Below are 23707 nucleotides of genomic sequence, written 5' to 3' on the forward strand. Positions count from 1 at the left end.
TATATTGTAGCATATATCCAAGTTTATTTCCTTTTCAAGGCTGAATAATATTCTGTTTTATATATTTGTCACACTTTGTTTTTCCATTCATCTATCATCTGTCAAGTGAACAGCTGAATTTTTCCCACATTTCAACTATTGTGAATAACATTGCTATAAACATGGATGTTCAAATATCTAAGTCCTTGCTTTCACTTCTTTTGGGTCATATACACCAAAGTAAAATTGTTGGATCATATGGTAATTTATGTTTAATTTTCTGAGTAACTGTCATACAGTTTTTTGTTTATATATTACGCCAAATGGCTTGTAGATGTTAGCTCCAATAACAGGGATTGAATCCGATCTTTGGCAGTGAAAGCTCAGAGTCTCAGCTACTGAACCACCAAAGAATCCCTGACATACTGTTTTCCACACCTGTTGCACCATTTGATATTCCCACTAGTAATACACAGGGATCCCAATTTCTCCACATCTTCAGAACACTTGTTATTTTCTGGACTTTTTCTGTTTGATTTTATTTTTTTAATAGTCATTCTAAGATGGTGCTAGTGGTAAAGACCCTGCCTGCCAATGCCAGTGCAGAAGACGTTAACAGACCCGGGTTCGATCCCTGGGTCAGGAAGATCCCCTGGAAGAAGAAATGGCAACCCACTCCAGTACTCTTGCCTGGAGAATCCCGTGGACAGAGGAACCTGGTGGGCTATAGTCCACGGAGTCGCAAAGAGTCAAACATGACTGAAGCGACTTAGCACATAGCACGCAAGGACTGTCGAAGTGGTATCCATGGTGGTTTTGACTAAATTCGGTTTTGAGCCTCTGCATTCACTGCCTTGATTCCCCATGATAAATCCAATCTCATTATACACCATGACCTCTATTTCTTCCTTATGAGACTTGAGACTGCCTCCCAGAAAGTGACAGCCACAGAGGGAGATGGAACAGTGTGTGGGCCTGGGTCCAGCTCTACTTCTTCCTCCAGGTCAGCAGGGAGCACTCCCACAGGACTGCCCTGAAGACTCTGATGACAGATGACAGGACCGGTCGCTCTTCCAGACTAAAGTAGAGTCCCAGATCACCTGCAAAAGGGTCTCTTTTTTCCCTGGCCACCTCCCCTCAGTCCTGTCCTCCTCATGGTGTCAGCATCAAGGAGAACAAGCACCCCAGGCCACAACAGTGTTTCTCAAAGCTTTGGCACTCAGAGTGAGACATTTCTTCATTAGGCAGGACAGCAGACAGTCATTGTGACAACCAAAATGCCCACTACCCACATCTCCCAAGTACCCCCTCCCTCTAGAGATGAAAGTGAAAGTGTTAGTCACTCAGTCATGTCCAACTCTTTGTGACCCCATGGACCATAGCCCACCAGGCTCCTCTCCTCTGTCCATGGGATTTCCAAAGCAAGAATACTGGAGTGGTTTGCCATTTCCTCCTGCAGGGGATCTTCCTGACCCAGGGATCAAACCCAGGTCTCCTGCATTGCAGGCAGATTCTTTACCACCTGAGCCACTACGGAAACCCCTCTAGAGATGGGAGTTGCCCAAGTGAGACCCAGGTGTGCAGAGGAATCGCGAGAGTCCAGGTGACTTGCACTCATTCCTGCAAAGCAGCAACTACCAGAAAAGGGGGCCTCATGTCCAGCTGAGAAGACGCTGGAGCTCAGCCAAGGAAAACGTCACAGGTCACTTTAGGTGACCTAGACGACTCCTCTGAGTCTGTTAATGCTTGGTTGACAGTGAAAGGCTCTATATCCGAAGAAGGGGGAGACACTCTCTACCAGCAGGACAAGTCCTTTAACAGAAAGAATATCCCAACATGCCCCCCATCCCTGAAATCTGAGCCTGGTCTCTTCAATGTCCATTTGACCCTCCGTCCCCACAGGGTGTGAACCCTGCCCTCAACAGTCCCTGCCTTGCCTACTCCGGCTTAAGCGACTTCACGTCCCTGTGCTACCATAGCAACCAGGAAACAACCTCCGGTCACAGTGAGAAGGAGGGTGCCTGTGGCCAAGATCTGCCATTGCACACGGGCGGTACCCGAGCAACAGGACCAGGCACAACAAGGGTGCAGGCGAAGAGGAGAGAGAGGGCCCCCCAGAGAGCAGACAATCCAGGGCTTGAGGAGTCTGGGTGTGTGGTTTTTTTTTTCTCCTGACAAAGACACACACTGTCTAAACTGTGTGGCTAGTTGTTATTAAGAAGCTGCTGTACGAGTGAAAAAAAATGTATTTCATAAAAGGCCCAGTGTTTGCGGTCTTCTTGGGCTCACTGCTGAGCTCAGGAAACCCTGAGGTGTGACCAGTTTTCAGCCTTCAAAACCAAGATGAACTGCCCTTGAGAAGGGTGCTCAGAGGAAAACCATGTTCACCCTCTCCCTCCTGAGCCGGGGACATGGCAAGCTGGTCCAGGACAAACAGAAGCTAGAAGTCTATTTTGAACCGGAGGTGAGTCTTACCAACGAATAAAAGCATATCTGGGGGGTGGGAGGGGAACGTTCTGTTTTTCCACTTGGGGCTGAGCCCTGTGTGTTTTGGTTGGTTTTGTTTCTGAGGTGGTGGGGGTCACTGAGAGATCATCCCTCCTCCTTGGTGAAACTCAAGAAAATAAGGTAGTTTGCTTGACCCACGGAAGTTGCCACCTGGGCCCTTGTCCTCCCCCTCCTTCACGGATTTATGGCCTCATTTGCTTTAGACTGGAAGAGATTCCACGTGGTCTAGAATTGGGGCAGTTTGGTACAAGACCAAAATTTCCACCTGGGTTCTAGGCAAGCTGATGGCTGTTTGGGTTTTTAGACATCATGTTCTGTGGTTGAAATGCTGAGTGTGTTCGTGCCAATTCAATGGCTTCCTTGAACCTTCTGGAATTCAACCCACAAGGACTCATATTTAATATAAGAAAAAAAAATTTTTTTTTTCATTTTAGAAGATTTTTAAAGAGGTGGCAAAATTCCTTTGTTGTACTGGAATTTTATTTCATTGAATCCTGCCAGGAATAAGAAATCCACTGGGGGTGCTTTGAAAATTTTTGGATCACACAGAGATTTCCATTGTCATGGTAGTTTGTCATGATATTCGACCTTCGCTGTATTAAAAGACATATAAAGTTTCAAAGGACCTCTGTGGCCAATGGCATTCACTTACTTACAAGATATGTAACTGGTTTATAGGCTCCTAAACAGCCAAATTAGGTAACATTACATAGCATCTGGAACGTATAGAAATTCTCCCTGCATACAGCTGAAGCGATGGGTTGGAATGGTTTTCTCCCATTTAAACTGCCAGCTGCTCCAGGTCTAATTTCAAAGTTATCTACTGCCCTTGGTAATTCTTCCTACTTCCTTGCATACCAGGAAATTTTAACTGGCCTAGAAGCCACATTCTACCCTATGCAAGCCTCTAGGCATAAAAAGGCTCTCTTGAAAGTTATATGGGGTAAAAGAGAACCATGCCCTGGGTTCTACTAACTCTGAGAGGTGGAGAAAAAAATCAGTTGCTAAGAGGAATGTGGGGGTGTGGAAAAGAATGGATACATGTATATATATGGCTGAGTCCCTTCACTGTTCACCTGAAACTATCATAATATTGTTAACTGGCTATACACCAATACAAAATGTTTTCAGTGTTAAAAAATAAATAAATGAAAAAAAAAAATACTGTGTTTGTGACACCATGTGAGCAATTCAGAGAAAACCAGTCATAGACAACATGATAAACACTTGCCCAGACAGTATTTGCCATGAAGGGGCCTTCCACAGTGGACCAATTTAAGGAGTTTTGTTTCCACTGCAGGATTACTTGAACTGGAAGTCCCCGGAAGATTACATCCTGGTCAGAAAACCACAGGATGAGGGCAACGCTGACCAGCACACATGGAGCCTCTTTCTTCCTAAAACATTCAGCACTAGAAAAGGCGCCCTGATCCTCTACTCGGAAGGTCTGGCTATTTCAGCATGGACCCCCGAAGAGAAGAGAAAAGGCCCCTACCGCCCCAAAGGCTGCAGGAAGAGGCCAGATCTTGAACTGCGCACACTGCAGGACCTCAAAGAAGCCATCCTGGCATACGGAAGGAGACAGGTAAGCAGAGCAGGGTCCAAGGCTCAGAGAAGGCCCTGTTCTGTGTGTCTAGAAGTCCAGCTACAGACTTGGGTATAACTTCTTCACAGATACTAGGAAGCTCTGAAACCCTCAGATTTCCATTTCTTCCTCTCCAGAATGGGATTGTACTCATGGCACGCCACTGTCATGAGGCTTACATGAAGTAATCAACATGAAAGGGCTCTGGAACACATGTGAATTGAAGTGAAAGTCGCTCAGTCATGTCTGACTCTTTTCGATCCCATGGATGGTAGCCTATCAGGCTCCTCTGTCCATGGAACTGACCAGGCAAGAATTCTGGAGTGGGTTGCCATTTCCTCCTCCAGGAGATTTTCCTCACCCAGGGATGGAACCCCGGTATCCTGCATTGCAGGCAGATTCTTTACTGTTTGACCCACCCGGACTATTTTATTATCGTTTTGTGTTTTTCTTTCCATTATATAACACAAGGTCCTTTTCAGAATTCAGACAGGTCCTGCCAGCAGACATTTCATCGGCATCCTTGAAATCCTGTCTCATAGCCACAAGCATCATCTTCACACCTCTGATATTCTTGGCTTTGTGGAAAGGAGAATATTTTAAATATTTACCTTGAGCCCTTCAGCATCTGCAGGATAAGTTCATGACTTTTTCCACCCTGAATTTAATATTAAGGGGAAACCCTTGTGCTCATTCTTCTGATTCATGCTTTCTAATCCCTTGTGAGACGTATATATGTCCCCTGCTTTTTACATCAGCACTGCATCAGCCCTTTGGTTGAGGCCATGAGAGAGACTGGGATGACGTGCCACTTCATGAAATTTTAGGTCATAGACGGTGGGAGACTGCCTAGTTTAAAAGTCTCTGCTGGCTTTTCTTTCTCCGTAGGATAAAGTCGTTAACTTCTATGCCAGGCCCTTCATGCACTGGCTTTCTCTTTCCTTTCTAGCCATATCTGCCCCTTGGTCTAACCACCACCATGACCATGGACCCCGCAAGGCCCCATCCATGTGCAGAGCTCACCATTCCACTAATATCTTACGCCCTTTTGTAACTCTAGATTTTTGCACATGCCTCTACATCTGGAAAACTCCTCTTCATCCTTCAGAACACAACTCCACTATCATCACCCACTGAAGCTTCTCCCACTTCCCTAGACAGAGCTATCCCATTGCTCCCTCCTCTGTGAGCATTCCCATACCATCGCATATCGCAAGTCATCTCTGGTCCATCAGTTGCCATCTCCTTGAGGGCAGAAACCACATCTAAATCTTAGTTTCCAGAAAAAAAATAGCGAGTACCCATAAATGTTTGTGAAATGAATGAATCAATCATGCATGATACCCTCAATGTGTTTTAAATCATCCCCCAGTATCGTTATAGAACAATTTATCATATCCCTCCAATGAAGAGCTTCCAAAAGGAAAATTTCTCTGCCCTTCTTTCAAAATATTTCAAAGAAGCTTAATGACCTTGACCAAATGCCCAGTTGACCTTGATATTAAAAATCATAAATTCTTGGATGAAAGGAAACCAATTGTTGTTGAATACTTATTATTATATTACAACCATTATTGCATTAAATCTTCACAATGACCTGTGAGATGTGGTTTCTCTTGCCCTCGTTTGTAGATGAGGAAACTGAGGCTTGAAGGAGTTAACTGACTTGGCCAAATTCTCAGAGCTAGTAAATGACAGAGCCCAGATTCACACCAAGACTGCCTACCTCTCCATGCTTTGCACTTCACCCTGTTGTCTGTGGACTAGGGGGGGCTTCCAGGAATCTGTGTCAGACCTTGGCCTGTTTGCACTCACATCCTCTCCTCACCCTTACCTTACTCCACTCTGTATCACAGTGGGATTGGCCACAGGCTGCATGTAATTCCACAGACATCTGTGTCAACTGGCTTCTAATTGAATTTGCCATTGGGTGACATTGGAAGGAGGTTGGAGAGGGAGAAGAGAAAAACCTGGGTATTTCTGTCCTCCCAGTCCACCCGTGGTGGTGAGAAGTACCTCCATCACCTCTGTGATCCAGCTCCAGGGAGGCCCATTGTGGCTCCAGGTTCTTCCAGGTGACCTTGCCAGCTACTCCCTCTGCCCTTTAGCCTAGGGGTCAAACTGGCTTCCTGGAGTTAGTAATCTCAGTGTTGCCTTAACATCTTTTTGGCTTCTGAGCTTTCTAGTCACTGGTGTAATCAACTCCCTGAATCAAATTCCTTCTTTGTTTAAATATTTAGAGTGGTTTCTGTTTTACTGGGTGGACACTGATATGTAGGCTGACTTACTGCCCAGAGCAAGAATACCTTCTACAGTTTTCAGATGCTCGTCCATATGGCTGAAATATTCCAGGCAACAGGAATCTTATTTCTTTATAAAGTAGATGAATCTTTTGGGGGATGGCTTCCTTTTTAGTTAGACCTGGGCTCGATGGAAAAAAGAAGTTCCCATCTTCCTGAGGTATCCATCTACCATTATGACCACATTCAGTTCAGTTCAGTCCCTCAGTCGTGTCCGACTCTGTGACCCCATGGACCGCAGCACGTCAGGCCTCCCTGTCCATCACAAACTCCCGGAGTTTACCCAGACACATGTCCACTGAGTCAGTGATGCCATCCAGCCATCTCATCCTCTGCTGTCTCCTTCTCCTGCCTTCAATCTTTCCCAGCATCAGGGTCTTTTCCAAGGAGTCAGCTGTTTGCCTCAGGTGTCCAAAGTATTGGAGTCACAGGTTCAACATCAGTCCTTCCAATGAACACTCAGGATTGATCTCCTTTAGGATGGACTGGTTGGATCTCCTTGCAGTTCAAGGGACTCTCAAGAGTCTTCTCCAACACCCCGGTTCAAAAGCATCAATTCTTTGGCACTCAGCTTTCTTTATAGTCCAGCTCTCACATCCATACATGACTACTGGAAAAACCATAGCCTTGATGAGACAGAACTTGCTGGCAAAGTAATGTCTCTGCTTTTTAATGTCTGCTTTTTAAATGTCTCTGCTGTCTAGGTTGGTCATAGCTTTTCTTCCAAGGAGTAAATGTCTTTTAATTTCATGACTGCAGTCACCAGCTGCAGTGATTTTGGAGCCCCAAAAAAGAAAGTCTGACACTGTTTCCACTGTTTCCCCATCTATTTGCATGAAGTGATGGGACCAGATGCCATAATCTTAGTTTTCTGAATGTTGAGCTTTAAGCCAACTTTTTCACTCTCCTCTTTCACTTTCAAGAGGCTCTTTCTTCTTCTTTGCTTTGTGTTATAAGGGTGGTGCCATCTGCATATCTGAGGTTATTGATATTTCTCCTGGCAATCTTGATTCCAGCTTGTGCTTCTTCCAGCCCAGTGTTTCTCATGATGTACTCTGCATAGAAGTTAAATAAGCAGGGTGACAATATACAGCCTTGATGTACTCCTTTTCCTATTTGGAACCAGTCTGTTGTTCCATGTCCAGTTTTAACTGTTGCTTCCTGACCTGCATACAGATTTCTCAAGAGGCAGGTCAGGTGGTCTGGTATTCCCATCTCTTTCAGAATTTTCCACAGTTTCTTGTGATCCACACAGGCAAAGGCTTTGGCATAGTCAATAAAGCAGAAATAGATGTTTTTCTGGAACTCTCTTGCTTTTTCCATGATCCAGTGGATGTTGGCAATTTGATCTCTGGTTCCTCTGCCTTTTCTAAAACCAGTTTGAACATCTGGAAGTTCACGGTTCACGTATTGCTGAAGTCTGGCTTGGAGAATTTTGAGCATTACTTTACTAGCATGTGAGATGAGTGCAATTGTGTGATAGTTTGAGCATTCTTTGGCATTGCCTTTCTTTGGGATTGGAATGAAATTGACCTTTTCCGGTCCTGTGGCCACTGCTGAGTTTTCCAAATTGGCTGGCATAATGAGTGCCACACTTTCACAACACTGTCTTTTAGGATTTGAAATAGCTCAACTGGAATTCCATCACCTCCACTAGCTTTGTTCGTAGTGATGCTTCCTAAGGCCCACTTGATTTCGCATTCCAGGATGTCTGGCTCTAGGTGAGTGATCACACCATCGTGATTATCTGGGTCGTGAAGATCTTTTTTATACAGTTCTTCTGTGTATTTTTGCCACCTCTTCTCAACATCTTCTGCTTCTGTTAGGTCCATAACACTTCTATCCTATATTGAGTCCATCTTCACATGAGACCTTCCCTTGGTATCACTAATTTTCTTGAAGAGATCTCTAGTCTTTCCCATTCTATTGTTTTCCTCTATTTTTCTTTGCACTGATCACTGAGGAAGGCTTTCTTATCTCTCCTTGCTATTCTTTGGAATTCTTCATTCAAATGGGTATATCTTTCCTTTTCTCCTTTGCTTTCACTTCCTTCTTTTCACAGCTATTTGTAAGGCCTCCTCAGATAGCCATTTTGCTTTTTTGCATTTCTTTTTCTTGGGGATGGTCTTGATCACTGTCTCCTGTACAATGTCATGAACTTCTGTTTACAGTTCATCAGGCACTCTGTCTATCAGATATAGTCCCTTAAATCTCTTTCTCACTTCCACTGTATAATCATAAGGGATATGATGTAGGTCATTCCTGAATGGTCTAGTGGTTTTTCCCTACTTACAAATGTACAAACAGAACACTGTTGTCTAACTCCAGTGAACAGAAGGAAAATAGTGTGAGGAAATCAGAAAGGAAAGAAAATGTTTGGAATAGCAATAAGGCAGGAATTTAAGATTAGAGGACATAGTAGATTAAAATAGAAGAAAAAATAACTCAAGAGTGAGTTGGTATTAAAAACAATGAACACAGTCAGAAGAGGAGAGCTTTGGAAACTACAGAGCACCATCTGATTACAAAAGCTACAGCCTGGCAAAAAAACTTTTAAAATCATAATATCCACTACTGAGAAGGCCATGGGGAAACGAGCTGTCTCATACAGTAGAAGTACAAATTCACGTGACATTTCTAGAGGGCATTTTGGCAAAAACCTGAAAAGGGCTAATCACTCTTTGATTCAGCATTCTATTTTTATGAAGTTGCCTTAGGAAATAATCAGAGATGTGGCCAAAGATTCATGCACAAGAATGTTTACTACAGGGTTATTTATCAGGCAAAACACTGAAAATAATACATATCCAACAATGGGACATTGATTAAACACAGTCATACAGTGATTTTGGGGTCAGGCAATAAAGTCATGTATTACTCATGAATAACACGTCATGAGTAAATAATAAAGTCATGAATAACATGAGAAAATACAGTGTATTTTTTTAAAGCAGGTTAAAAAATAGTACTCAGTTAATAAAAATACCAATATTCATTAACATTTTTTAGTATTTAAAATGTTCCAGCCACTGTTCTAAGTACTTTCTATTATATAACTCAATATACTTTCTATCAATTGTAGGGGTAGGTACTATTAATATCTCATTTTAAAAGTAAGGAAATTAAACCATAGAGAATTCATGTAATTCACTCAAAGTTATACAGCCATGTAGATAATTACACCAGAATTCAAGACTAGACAGTATAGAAAACATCACCTCTCGACTATAATCCCAATTTTTTTAAATTAGTTATATAAACAGGAAGATACACATCAAAATTTAACCATGGTGGTGAGATTATGTCATACTTTTATTTTTATATATCCTTTCCAAAAAAATATTTTTAAGTCATGGGATTTAAAAAATAAGAGCCTATGGCCTTGAAAGGGTAGTGACAAGTAGTCTCCAGGTTGACCATAGAGAGCCAGGTAGGATTGGGCAGGGAACCGGAATAGAAACAGTGCTGTAAATTGAGCCCTGCGATCATCACACCATCTGTTCCTTGGGGCCAGCATTTTATCATCCAAATAATAGAGTACAAGAGTTAAAAACACCACACTCAAAACAAAAGAGCCACAATGCAGAGGGGGTAAAAGTGAGGGTGGGCAATCGATAGAGCAGTGCTGCTCACAGAGAGAACTCTCCTGGCTGAGCTGCGAATCAGGAGAGCCACACAACGCAGGCTCCACTCAGACCCGTGAGAACCAAGGCTGTCGCAGGAAGGTGAAATCAAATTTTAAAGCATCTCACACCATCTCCAGTGCTATATATGCATCCAAAGACAAGCATGCAGCAATCCGTCTGAGTTTTATAGCCCAACACACCTACTCTTTAACTTTCTTGACGGCCCAGCTTCCTAATGAGCAAAGATAAATGCTAAGTCGAGACATTAGATGTCAGAGTTCTTACTCTTCTAGATACACACAGATACGTTGCTTTGGTTAAAAAAAAAAAGAAGAAGGAAATACTGTTCAAATATTCTCAAAGTTAAAACCATGAGGCTTCTTATTTCATCCAGCTTCCCATCATGTATTTAAAAATCAAATAACTATGAAATCTAAATAACCATAATTTGGAGTAGTATTTAGATAACAATCAACATGATGCTTTTGAAGCCTAGCAGAAACCTCAAGTACCTCTCAAATCATCAGAAAATGTAACTAATTTTCATTGGTTTAGCATTTATTCTTCTTATATTTTTAGAATTTTATAAGTCCAGTAATATTTTAAATGTCTAACATGGCATTTGACTAAATAATACATTAAAAATAATTTGTTTAAAAGTTCATTTCACAGAACATCTCATTTCTTTATCCCATTGAAGGATGAACAGGATTCAGTTTACTATAACTGGTTTCAACCAAGGTTGTATTGGGTCTGTCATCTCCCTTATAAATGTGGTTACACTCCCTGGAGGAGGGCACAGCAACCCACTCCAGTATTCTTGCCTGGAGAATCCAATAGACAGAGGAGCCTGGCAGGCTATAGTCCACAGGGTTGCAAAGAGTTGGACACGACTGAAACAACTTAGCATACACGCACACTTAAAAGCATTGTCAACCTTGCTCCACTGATTCCACACTGCCTAATCTCTGTACTCAAGGCGCTTAACTATCCAAAGGGTGTTTACAGTCAGTATGCAGCCCACAAAGGTAACTTCAGGCTTCTATTATATCAAGTAATATTATGATAATGTTTTGTGAATGAAGTTTATTTTCCCATCCTAATCATAATGTTAGCTCATTATATAAAATAGAAAGATACAGAAAAGTAGGAAGAATAATACATTATCCTTTCAGCCACTGATCAGGAAAACAAAGTCCGTTTACAAGTCCTGAATAATTACCTGCTACTGGTTTGATGGTGTCCCTAAGAAATGCTCTGATGGCTGTTAACAAGGTGTCAAAGTGTTAGTCACTTAAGTCATGTCTGACTCTTTGCAACCCATGGACTAGCTTGCCGTGGAATTCTCCAGGCAAGAATACTGGAGTGGGTTGCTGTTCCCTTCTCCAGGGGATCTTCTGAACCTAGGGATCAAACCTGAGTCTCCCGCATTGCAGGCAGATTCTTCACCATCTGAGCCACTGGGGAAGCTAACAAGGTGTCAAGAGAGGCACCAAAGCAGTGAGGGGAGTATGACCTGACTTCACTCCTTCTGCTAAGTGTGCTCCATTTAGGCAGCCCCTGAGCAGCTGTACTTAGAGCTTTTAACAAACTAGAAGTAGGAAACATCAGGAGAGATGCATGGGTCATCCGTGATGACGAGGTCAAAGGTTTTATCAATAATAGCTAACATTTACTGAATGCTTGCGGTAGGTCAGCCATTTAATCTCTATAACTACACTCAATCTGCACAAGTTTATGAGTGGTGTGCCACCATTACCTCCATAGTGTAGCAGGAGAAATGGGGGCTTGAGCTTGACTAACTCTCCCAAAGTTATATTTCTAAGTGGTGGAGCTAGAATTAGAGCTTAGACAGCTGATCCAAAGCTCCACTCTTAATACCTAGAGGGCCTGATTCTGAAGATTCCACATGCTCCAAGGGGGAAAAACATCTCTCCTGCTTTAAACAGCATTTTATTAAAAGGTCTCTGGTTCTTCCAACACACCCTACAAAACCCTTTACTATACTTCTAGGAACACGAATCAGATTTTCAATAAAACCAACCTGGGTTGCAGGTAACATGTTCAACTAAGCCATACATATGACCCAGTAGGCTTGGCTGTATGTATTTCATCCATTGGCTCCCTGGTATAACCATCTGATGGACAGTATGTACAATAACAGCTAATACCTAAGTAATAGGCAAACACTTAAGTAACAGTATTGTACCCATCAGCATTCTAAGCACTTAATACTAATTATCTCATTTAATCCTCACAACAACTTTATGTGTACTTTTTATTGTTGTAAAGTATACATAAACATAACATTTACCATTTTAATCAATTTAAGTGTACAGCTGAGTGGCGGTAAGTACATTCACCTTGCTATATAACCATTACCACTATCCATTTCCAAAACTTTTTTATCTTGAAAAACTAAAACTCTGTACACATTAAACAGTAATTCCCTATTTTCCATTGTTCTAATCTTTGTGTCTATGAATTTGACCATTGTATATACCTCATAAGAGTAAAATCATATGGTAGTTATCCTTTTAGTATTTTGTGATTGGTTTATTTCATTTAATATAATGTCTTCAAGGTTCGTTCATACTGTAGCAGGTATCAGAATTTCCTTTCTTTTGAAAGCTGAATAGCACTTCACTATGTGTTCAGTTCAGTTCAGTTCAGTCGCTCAGTCGTGTCTGACTCTTTGCGACCCCATGAATCACAGCACACCAGGCCTCCCTGTCCATCACCAACTCCCAGAGTTTACTCATGCCCATCGAGTCTGTGATGCCATCCAGCCATCTCATCCTTGGTCATCCCCTTCTCCTACCCCCAATCCCTCCCAGCATCAGTCTTTTCCAATGAGTCAACTCTTCGCATGAGGTGGCCAAAGTACTGGAGTGTCAGCTTTAGCATCATTGCTTCCAAAGAACACCCAGGACTGATCTCCTTTAGAATGGACTGGTTGGATCTCCTTGCAGTCCAAGGGACTCTCAAGAGTCTTCTCCAACACCCCAGTTCAAAAGCATCAATTCTTCGGTGCTCAGCTTTCTTCACAGTCCAACTCTCACATCCATACATGCCCATTGGAAAAACCATAGCCTTGACTAGACAGACCTTTGTTGGCAAAGTAATGTCTCTGCTTTTCAATACACTATCTAGGTTGGTCATAACTTTTCTTCCAAGGAGTAAGCATCTTTTAATTTCATGGCTGCAGTCACCATCTGCAGTGATTTTGGAGCCCAAAAAAAGAAAGTCTGACACTGTTTCCACTGTTTCCCCATCTATTTCCCATGAAGTGATGGGGCCAGATGCCATGATCTTTGTTTTCTGAATGTTGAGCTTTAAGCCAACTTTTTCACTCTCCTCTTTCACTTTCATCAAGAGGCTTTTTGGTTCCTCTTCACTTTCTGCCATAAGGGTGGTGTCATCTGCATATCTGAGGTTATTGATATTTCTCCTGGCAATCTTGATTCCAGCTTGTGCTTCTTCCAGCCCAGCGTTTCTCATGATGTACTCTGCATAGAAGTTAAATAAGCAGGGTGACAATATACAGCCTTGATGTACGCCTTTTCCTATTTGGAACCAGTCTGTTATTCCATGTCCAGTTCTAACTGTTGCTTCCTGACCTGCATATAGGTTTCTCAAGAGTGTATATACCACAATTTGTTTATTCATTCATCAGTTGATGGACACTTAGCTTGCTTTCACATTTTGGCCATTATGAATAATGCTGCTATAAATATGGGTGTACAAATATCTGTCAATTTCCCTGCTTTTAATTCTTTTGAGTATATACCCAGAAGTAGAATTGCTGGATCAGACATAATTCTATTTTTTTGTTTTTTGGGGAACCACCATACTGGTTTCCATAGCAGCCACTACATCATTTGACATTCCTATTAGCCTTGCCCAAGGGTTTCAATTTCTCCAAACCTTCAATAGCCCTTGTTATTTTCTGTGTGTGTGTTTTTTTTTAATAATAGCTCTTAATGAGTGTGAAGTGGTATCTCATTGTGGTTTTGACTTGCATTTCTTAATAACAAGTAATATTGAACATCTTTTCATATGCTTATTGGTCATCTATATATCTTCTTTGGGAAAATGTCTGTTCAAGTCTTTTGCCCACTTTAAAATCAGATTGATTTTTGTTTTTGAGTTGCAAGTGTTCTTCATACATTCTGCATATTAATCCCTTATCAAATATATAACCTGAAAATAATTTCTCCCATTCTGTGGGTTGGCCTTTTCACTCCTGATAAGTGTTCTTTGAGGCAGAAGAGTCTTTCATTTTCTTTTCTTTTTTTGGCCACATGGCATGTGGGATCTTAGTTCCCTGTCCAGGGATCAAACTCGTGCCCCCTGCAAGAGAACCATAGAGACTTAACCACTGAACCACCAGGGAATTTCCAGATTTTACATTTTCATGTAGTCCAGCTTATCTACTTTTTCATCTGTTGCCTGTTCTTTTGGTGTCATATCCAAGAAATCATCAAAATCCAATGTCATGAAGCTTTTCCCCTAAGTTTTATCCTAAGAGTTTTATAGTTTTAGCACTTATATTAACTATGAGTGAGTGAGTGAATTCACTCAGCCATATCCGACTCTTTGCGACCCCACAGACTGTAGCCTACCAGGTTCCTCCATCCACGGTATTTTCCAGGCAAGAATACTGGAGTGGGGTTCCATTTCCTTCTCCAGAAGATCTTCCCAACCCAGGGATTAAACCCAGGTCTCCTGCACTGTAGGCAGATGCTTTACCGTCTGAGCCACCGGGGAAGCCCTGTATATTACCTATATTTTGAGTTAATTTTTATATATGGTGCACAGTAAGGATTCAACTTCATTTTTTTGCATGCAGGGTATGTACTTTCATCATCCTTATTTGACAGAAAGACTGAGGCACAGATGGGTCAAGTAATTTCCCCAAAGCCAGACAGCTAGTAAATGATGGAGCCAAGATTCAAACTGAAGCAGACTGAGTTCTTACAGGAACTGAAGCTTCATATTTTCTGATTTCAATTCCAGTTGTTTTGTCTTTGCTTTTGTGGCATATGACTAGTCAAATCTTTGATACTAAATGGTTTGGTCAGGAGTCAAACCCTGTTACAACATTGCAGCTATGGGAAAATTCAAACCACTTTATGATTCTCTTCTTAACGGCCTGATATTCAGTAACACATGACCACCAAAGATATTTGGGAGAGATAGTATCATTTGCACAGACTCTCAGAAATTAAACCTGCAGAGAAAGAGCTGGCTGAAAGTGGCACTGTTTACACAAGACTGATGAAAGTCAGGCTGGGGTTGAGAAGTCTTTTCAGGCACAGCTTTAAGTGGACACACACCTCTCCCCTCCCCACCTTCCCCTCACCTTGACTCTGGTTGCCCTCCCCTGGCAGCCCCAAGTCTGGCTACTACACATGTATAACAACAATGATGGTCACTCTCTGTCCTAGGGCTTGGTCTTTGCCAGAGCACACGGACTCTATGTCTCAGAGCAGGAGATGACCGGCTTTGCTCCTCTGGATGGAAGGACTTCTGACTGGAGTGGGCAGCTTGAGGAGACAAGTTGTCAGCAGAAAAGTACAGGGATATTTGGGGGATTTCCACTCCTCTGGGTTAACATCTTGAATAGTTATTAAATAATGCCTCGAACATTGCCTGACACATGGCAAATTCTCAGCAAATAGTCGTTAGATGAACATAGTAGTTGCCAGGGTGTGGCGGGGGGAGGCCATAAACCCCTGCTGGCCCCTACCCAGCAGGGATTGGGGTACAATGTGATCAGGGAGGCAGATTTGCGCCCCCGTGACACTTGATACAAGGCAGCCTAGGAGAGGATCTAGACTACAAATTATTAATATGCACTTAACGTATAAAGATGGTAGAGACTGTGATTGCTTCTTGCTAGGAAAATCTAGAGAGACATCTTGGAGGGGGTAGAATTTGAGCTGAGTCTTGTGGTAAAAATAATTGGAGAGAGACTCCCTGGGCATAGGTCAGTGAAGGCCCAGAGAGGAGAGTGGCAGAGGAAAGTCAAGAATAATTAGACAGGTGTGGCTCTTACCTGGAGAAATGGGTAGGGTCAAGTTACAGTTGGCTTTGCCTGCCAGTCCTGGGATATCTGAACTTCCCTCTTCATCTCTCTGTGGACTCCTGCACACAAAGGCTGGCCACCCTCTGTGGTACGATGGCAGCTGGCAATCCGGGTGTTTCTTGTCTTCCTGGGCACACTGGTACCCTGCCACCGCATATCTGCAAGGCGGGAGCATTGCACATATGGGCTCCTTCCATCTTCTGAGAACCCTCGCCTGCCAGGAGTGGAATAACGTGGCCATGACAGCCAGTGGGGGGCTGGGGCCAGATGCAAGGGAACCCTCTCACCCCTCTGCACAGGGGGGCCGGAGCACACCGAGGAGACGGCAGGCCGGAATAAGTTCCTCATTAGAGAATGCACTCCTAGTGGCGTGTGGATAAGAGAGCCCTCTGGGCTTCCCTGGTGGCTCAGTGGTAAAGAAGCCACCTGCCAGTGCAGGAGATGAGGGTTCCATCCCTGGTCTGGGAAGATCCCACATGCCGCAGAGCATCTGAGCCCCTGCGCCACAACTACTGAGTCTGTGCTCTAGCGCCCTGCTCCACAAGAGAAGCGTCACAGTAGGAAGCCTGAGCACTGCAACGGAGAGCAGCCCCCACTTTCCACAACTAGAGGAAAGCCCGCACAGCAAGGAAGACCCAGGACAGTAAGAAATGAGTGAGTGGATGAATTTTAAAAGAGCAAGAGAGCCCTCTGTACACACTAATCATTCATTTCAGGAGAAACTGAAAGCTGGGGTTGATCAGCAAAGCCAAGGCAAGCCTGAGAAGTCTGGAGCCATTGGCAGTCACCCTCCTGCTGCTGTGTATTTTCCCATTCCAGGAACTCCCTTCCTGGATCCCTTCTGCCTCCTTTCATGTTTTAGAGTCGTCTTTGGTAGTTAGAGGTCCAGGATCATGTTGGAGAAGGAAGAGAGAAGTACACAGAAACTATGTAAGGGCGGTGGGTGCAATAAAATATCAATACATCAATTTTTAACATGTTTTCCATTTATAAAATCTATTTTATGGAAATTTTGATTCTATAAAAATGAGAGAAGAAAAAGCTATCTGCAATCTTATGCCCAACACTCTAATACCACTGTTATTAAAATTCTAATGTATTTTCTTCCAGTGTCTCCACCATGATTATACATTTATAAAATAAACTTTTATGAGATTGCCAATATAATAGACATTTACTCCACTTTTTGCCACTTTTTACACATGTTGGAAATAAATGAACAGGTTTAACCCTGAGTGAGCTTTTCAGTAACCTAAGCAGGTCTTAGGCCTCTGGCAGTGCTTCAACTTATGCAATGAGATGTGAACTTTATCAACCAACTTCACAGGCATAATTTGAGAAATTACCAACCGGAACCAGAAAACTAGGGATAAAAAACTTAAAGGAGCTGTGGTAGGCAGAATAATGGCCCCCCAAAGATGTCCACATGCTAATCCCTGGAATTTATGAATAAAGTAGGTTAGATGGCAAAGAGAAGTTAAGGTCACTAACCAGATGAGCTTGAAACAGTGAGGTTATCCTGGATTATCTGGACAAATCCAGTATATTCACAGGGATCCTTAAACATGGAAGAAGGAATCAAAAGAGAGAACCAGAGGGATACAGCATGAGAAGGACTCAGCCCACTGTTGCTGGCTTGGAAGATGCAGGAAAGGGTCACAAGCCAACGAATGCAGGCGGCCTCTAGAAACTGGGAAAAGCAAAGGAACAGCTTCCTCGCTACAGCCTCTGGAAAGCCCTGTAACACTTGATTTTATCCCAGTGGGACCCATTTCAAACTTCTAATCTCCAGAACTGTAAAATAACAAATTTGTATTGCTTAAAGCCACTATAAGGGGAATTCCTTGGTGTCCAGTGGTTAGGACCCAGTGCTTTCACTCCACTACTCTAGGTTCAACCCCTGGTCAGGAAACCAAGTTGAGTGGCATGGCCAAAAAATAATAATAATTTAAAAATAAAGCCACTGAATGTGTGGTAATCTGTTACAGCAGCAACAGGAAATGAACACAGAGGCCAAGATCAGCGTTCAAACTTGAAGCAAAAATGTACCAAGATGTGCCAAATTCCAGGATAAGGAATTTCCTAAATCTCTGCCCCATTGAGCAAGCAGCCCAGTAAAGCTCCAGAACCAAGCAGGAGCTTCAGAAATGCATTCTGCAGAGAAACAAGGAGCTCTTGTCCACTTCAGACAGTGCATCGTGCAATCTGCTCAGGGCCACAGCATTTCAGAGGAGCCTTGGTCTTATCACGTTTAGAGAGAATCATTGAAAGCAAAGGTTTATGGGAGGAAATGAAGTTCCAGTTCATCCAGAAAAGGCCTTATTATGATGGCTCTATATTACAGGGTTTAACACAGTGCCTGGCACATAGAAGGTGCTCAACAAATTCTTGCTACATGACGAATGAAAAAAATGGAGTGAGTGAAAGAACTTAAGTCATTTTGTGTTCACTGACCTCCCTACAACTCACCCTCTCATGTTCGTTGGAAAAAGCCTCAAATGGGGCTGAATTTTTCAGGCTCTGTTTGCACTTGAAGTAAACTCTTTTTTTTGCCATATAAACTGTCTAGACATCAAGGACCACTTGATGTTCTGTGCTTGGATTCCAAGCATTCATTTAATTAACAAATTCCAAGAAAATAGAGTCAATTGAATAATAAGCCATGCTTTCTTTTACTTTTAACTGAATTTATTTATTAGTTATCAATCTGCTTTTTTTGTTGCTTTTTCTCCAGTGCTTGGCATTAGAATTGCTTGATAAGTGAATGAATGAATGAATGAATGAAGGCCTTAGATACCTGTTTACCTCTTCCCAGCAGAGGAATTCCTTCATTTTATGGACTTTGGCATTCTAGCCCTCTCTTAAGCTAAAGAGAAGTCCCTGGTGGTCTTGAATCCTCAGCAATGGCTGTGGGCGTCCACTCTGTGGCATTTCCATTTCCTGAATTAATCAGAATGCGAGCAAATCACAGCTTTGTGTAGCAGGGCAAGCACCCAAACCCTAAAGACTTCCTCTCACCCATCAATCAGGTTTTAAATTGCCATATTTTTCTTGTTTCCTTTCTCTATTTTTGTTAAACTATAAACCTTCACTGGTAAATTTGCCAGGATATGGCAAAGAAACTCAGGCCAGTATCTTACTAACCACACCTAAGAATGGTGATTACCTGGTACGTATGGAGACACTGACTAGAAAGTGGCATGAGGGAATTTTCTGGGCTGATGAAAGTGTTCTATATTTTATTTTGTGTGGTGGCTACAAAGGTGTATAATTGAATTGTCAGGTTGTATTAAATTGAATATTTAAGCTCTATGCATTTTATTAAATATAAATCATGCCTTAGTTTTTAAAAGAGAAGGATGCTGAGATCACAATCAGTTCATCAGTCAAGAGTGCTGTGATTGATTGGTGATGTCTGCCAGGCACCAGGGGGATGAAAAGAGATATCAACACAAGTACCACATGTTTGCTATTCTTGTGCTTGAAGGAGTTCTGCCTCGTCTTAGTGGTTATGATATTAACTCATCTACCATAAAGGATTATAACGAAGTAAAAGTTATTTGTATTTATATAAAGCCCTACCTAGCCAAATGTAAGATGTTATTATTCACATTTATCTGCCATGACTTACAGTGGCTTTGGCAGGTAGGTGCCCAGAAACTTCTCCCTGGCTGAAATGAAATGCTGCAGAGCCAGATATTTTCAAAATGCAGTGCTCCCCTTGAACACGGACAGAGCTTATCCGTCCCATTACTCATATGGCAAACATAGAATGCTAACACTGACTTGTCAAGCTCTTTCCCACCGCTGTACAGAGCTACTTTTAAGGTACTGATTTCCACAGGCTAAACTAAATACTCTGTTTTCCTTTGAGGCTCTTTATTCTTTTCTGATGCTCTGTCTCAAGATGGGGTCTGGTAGTTCTCATTTCTCCCTCTCCTTCCAACTGCAAATCCTCAGGGGACTTTCAGAGCTTTGCTCCTTGGGCTCTTGGTTTATGTCTGTTGGCCGTGGCGTCCGTTTCTGGTGTCTTGCAGCATCTATAAGGAGTCCTCGGATTACTGATGAGGATGGTTGTGCTAGCCAGCCTGTATCACTGGGGGGCTCCGGGCTCACCAGCCCTGCTGTTTCCTGACTGGTGTCCCCACAGAGAGAGCAGGACAGAGCCTGGCAGCCGTATCTTCACTTCCGAAGCCAACCAGAGGGCCAGGGCCTGAGGCAGATCCAACCTGGGTACTCAGCCAAGAGATACCTCCGCGGCCTCTTGCGGACGTGGCCCCCTGGCACCATATACAAGCTCCAGTGTGCAGGTCAGTGGGGACGTGGGAGGAAGTGTGCCCTGAGCTGCCCCGCCCCGCATTCTGGTACAAGCGTGTGTTTTCCATGAGTGTCTGAAACATCAGAATTTCACACCCAATTCTGTGTTAAAAGTGCTCGATCTTGTTAGCTTGCAAGCAACCATCACACCTTTCGCCTCTCCTACATTTGCGGAGGGACGGCAGCCTGAAGTCTTGCCTTCCCTCTAGCGCCCCTCAGCAGCCTCAGGCCCCTCATCCGAAGCAAAACGCGCTTCCCAGGCCTGCCCACTCAGAGACTCCATGTCCTCCAGTTCAATCTCGATCTTTTACACGAGAAGGAAAAAGAGCCTCAGGGGGTAAAGTAATATGTCCATGGTCATTCAGCCAAAAGCAGTGCTGAGACCGGAAGCCAGGTCCTGCCCACACCTCCGACACCACAGTCTTCCCAACACCACTGCTTCCCCTTCGGGGGGGACCTCAGATCCTCTAGGACGGAGAAATGTTAGACTTTCTCCTCGAAGATGGTGGCTCTCCAGCACTACCCACCAGACAGGCACCCCGCTGCTGAACAGACACCCCAAATGCACTCTGTGAAGGCCTGAAAATAAAAGCAGGCAGTGGCTGGGAATTAGAATGGCTAGTTTAGCACCTACATATGTGCACATACACACCCACACAGGCACTAACCAAAAAAAGAAGAAAAGTTAAGCTTACAATATTTGTACATATTCCTACTTTTAAAAAATGGTATTCGTTGTTTATCTGAAATTCAACTTAAACTGTACATCCCATATTGTATTTGGCAAACCTATTGGGGAAGACAAGGGTGAGCAGTAGGATCTGCCAAAGCCTGCCTGGCTTGTTGCCATCTCTTCAGCACCAACAAACAGACGGGACCAGGGGAAGACTGACTCTCTCTTGCTTTATAGGTTTACTTTGGGAGAGAAGAGAAAACAACTCTCTCCCCACTTAAGTGATGACTTGAAGGAAAATGGGAGTTGTGGGCTTGCCCAGTAATTGGTTTACCCTTCATGGCCGGCCCACGGTTCTAGGCAGTTCCATTTATCTAATGCTTGTGAGAAAGAGCCTTTTAACCAGAGATATGTTTATTGTTAGGTGCTGCAGAGGGCAAGACAGGCCACTGCCCCATAGCCCAGGCCCAAAATCTTCAAGGAGGAAAGCCCTTCTTGATATCAAAAGATATCTCAGACCCTCCTGTGAAAGTCATGTGGCTACAAGGTGTGGTTTAAGGAAAGGTCTGTGTGTCTGTGCATTCTTGGGCCTCTTGCCATAGGTCCTACCTAGCAGAAGGTGGGACCATTGGTAATCCATTCTATAAATACTTATAAAATGGATTGAGAATCACAGGGGTACAGAAGCAAGCCAGCTACATCCAGGAGAAACCTTGAGACTTCATCTAAGGCAGGAGGAGCCTTTTACCCAATCCCAAAGAAACAGCCATGTTCCTTCCACCAGGGGAACCCAATTCCTGGGAATGGTGAGGTAGAAGAAGCATATATATGGTACAGAACCTGAGGCACTGAAGACATTGGCTAGAGAACCCTTTATGGGTTCTATCTGATTTTTTAATCTCTTCCATCTTCTAATTGTCTTTCTTGATGGGCAATGTCCAAAGCTAAGACTAATGCAAGTGGGGAAACCTGTAGTTACCATCAAGACCTCTAGACTGACAACCATTGTTTCTACCAATAACTCCTGACCTACTCTTCAGGATACATCAAGGATTCTGTGCTGCTTCAGGACAGTCAACATAATGTACCAAAGAATCTCAGGCCACAACAGGACCTTTCAGGTGTACCGCCCAAATACCATCTCCTGCCTGTCTTCCCTCCATTTTGGATTCAACAAGGAAAATCTTTTGGACAAGGTACATGTTGATTTTATCAAACCAGATCTCAAATATTGGGATTTTTAACAGCATAAAATGAAGTTTTTCAAAATAAGGTCTAGAGAGTCTTGGTTTCCTTGTCCTCACCTATAAACTGAGGGAGTTAGTCTAGACCAGCACCATCCAATAGTACTTTCTGCAATGATGGGATGTTTTGCATATACATATATATACATATGTGTGTTCAGTTCAGTTCAGTCACTCAGTCGTGTCCGACTCTTTGCGACCCCATGAATCACAGCACGCCAGGCCTTCCTGTCCATCACCAACTCCCAGAGTTCACTCAGACTCACGCCCATCGAGTCATGCCATCCAGCCATCTCATCCTCTGTCATCCCCTTCTCCTCCTGCCCCCAATCCCTGCCAGCATCAGAGTCTTTTCCAATGAGTCAACTCTTCCCATGAGGTATATATATATACACACATATATATATAGTGTCCAGTTCCAATATAGTAGTCACCTGCCACCTCTGGCTACTGAGCACTTGAAAAGTAGGTAGTATGACTGTGAAAATGAGTTTTAAATTTTTATTTACTTTTAATTAATTTACATCTAAATAGCTACATGTGGCTAGTGGCTACTGTATTGGACAGTGCATGTCTAGAGTTTAGATTTTGGATTTTCACTCTCAGAAGAAATATTAATAACCTCAGATGCAGATGACACCACCCTTACGGCAGAAAGCAAAGAGGAACTAAAGAGCCTCTTGATGAAAGTGAAAGAGGAGAGTTAAAAAGAAGGCTTAAAATTCAACATTCTAAAAACTAAGATCATGACATCCATCCCATCACTTCATGGCAAATAGATGGGAAAACAATGGAAACAGTGACAGACTTTATTTTCTTGGATTCCAAAATCAGTGCAAATGGTGACTGCAGCCATGAAATTAAAAGACTCTTGATCTTTGGAAGAAAAGCTATGTATTCTTGCCTTAAGAACCCCGTGAATAATATGGGCCTCAATTTCTTCATTTATAAAATGAAGATGACCATACCCACCTTGGGACTCAAATGGGATATGCAGTATCTGGCATATAGCAAGTGCTCAATAAATGTTAGTTATAGACATCCTTACCTTGTGTTTTTTAAACATAATTGTAACACCCAATTGCCTATGATCACAAGGACCAAAAATCAACTTGTAAAGAAGGGAAAATAGCTCAGACTATATCTCGAACCCTGACTGATGGTTTTATAGGTTTTAATTTTATCTCCCCTTGGCCTCATTCTCCTTGCCAGACACTGTACTGGAGAAAGTAGCAAAAGCCCTGGCCACAAATCTCAGATCCCCCAACAGTGTGATGTTGGCTAAGTTACTTATGCTTCATGCAGCCTTAATTTGCTTATCTATAAAATGGGAGTAATGCTATCTGCATTCCACCCTCTCTGGGTTGTTGTAAAAAAAATCATA

General features: G+C 42.9%; 1 protein-coding gene across 1 annotated transcript in view; it reads left to right on the forward strand.

Moving 5' to 3' along the window:
- The first annotated feature begins 2359 nt into the window (after positions 1–2359).
- KIAA2012 (KIAA2012 ortholog) overlaps positions 2360–23707 on the forward strand; it is a 130777-nt gene continuing 109429 nt past the window's right edge. The window contains exons 1-4 of the mRNA XM_052660389.1: positions 2360–2443; positions 3788–4072; positions 20240–20399; positions 22120–22275. Of these exons, the coding sequence (XP_052516349.1) occupies positions 2360–2443; positions 3788–4072; positions 20240–20399; positions 22120–22275 (685 nt within the window). The remainder of the gene's footprint in view (positions 2444–3787; positions 4073–20239; positions 20400–22119; positions 22276–23707) is intronic.

The sequence above is a fragment of the Budorcas taxicolor genome, chromosome 2 (assembly GCF_023091745.1).
Source record: "Budorcas taxicolor isolate Tak-1 chromosome 2, Takin1.1, whole genome shotgun sequence".
Lineage (NCBI taxonomy): Eukaryota > Metazoa > Chordata > Mammalia > Artiodactyla > Bovidae > Budorcas > Budorcas taxicolor.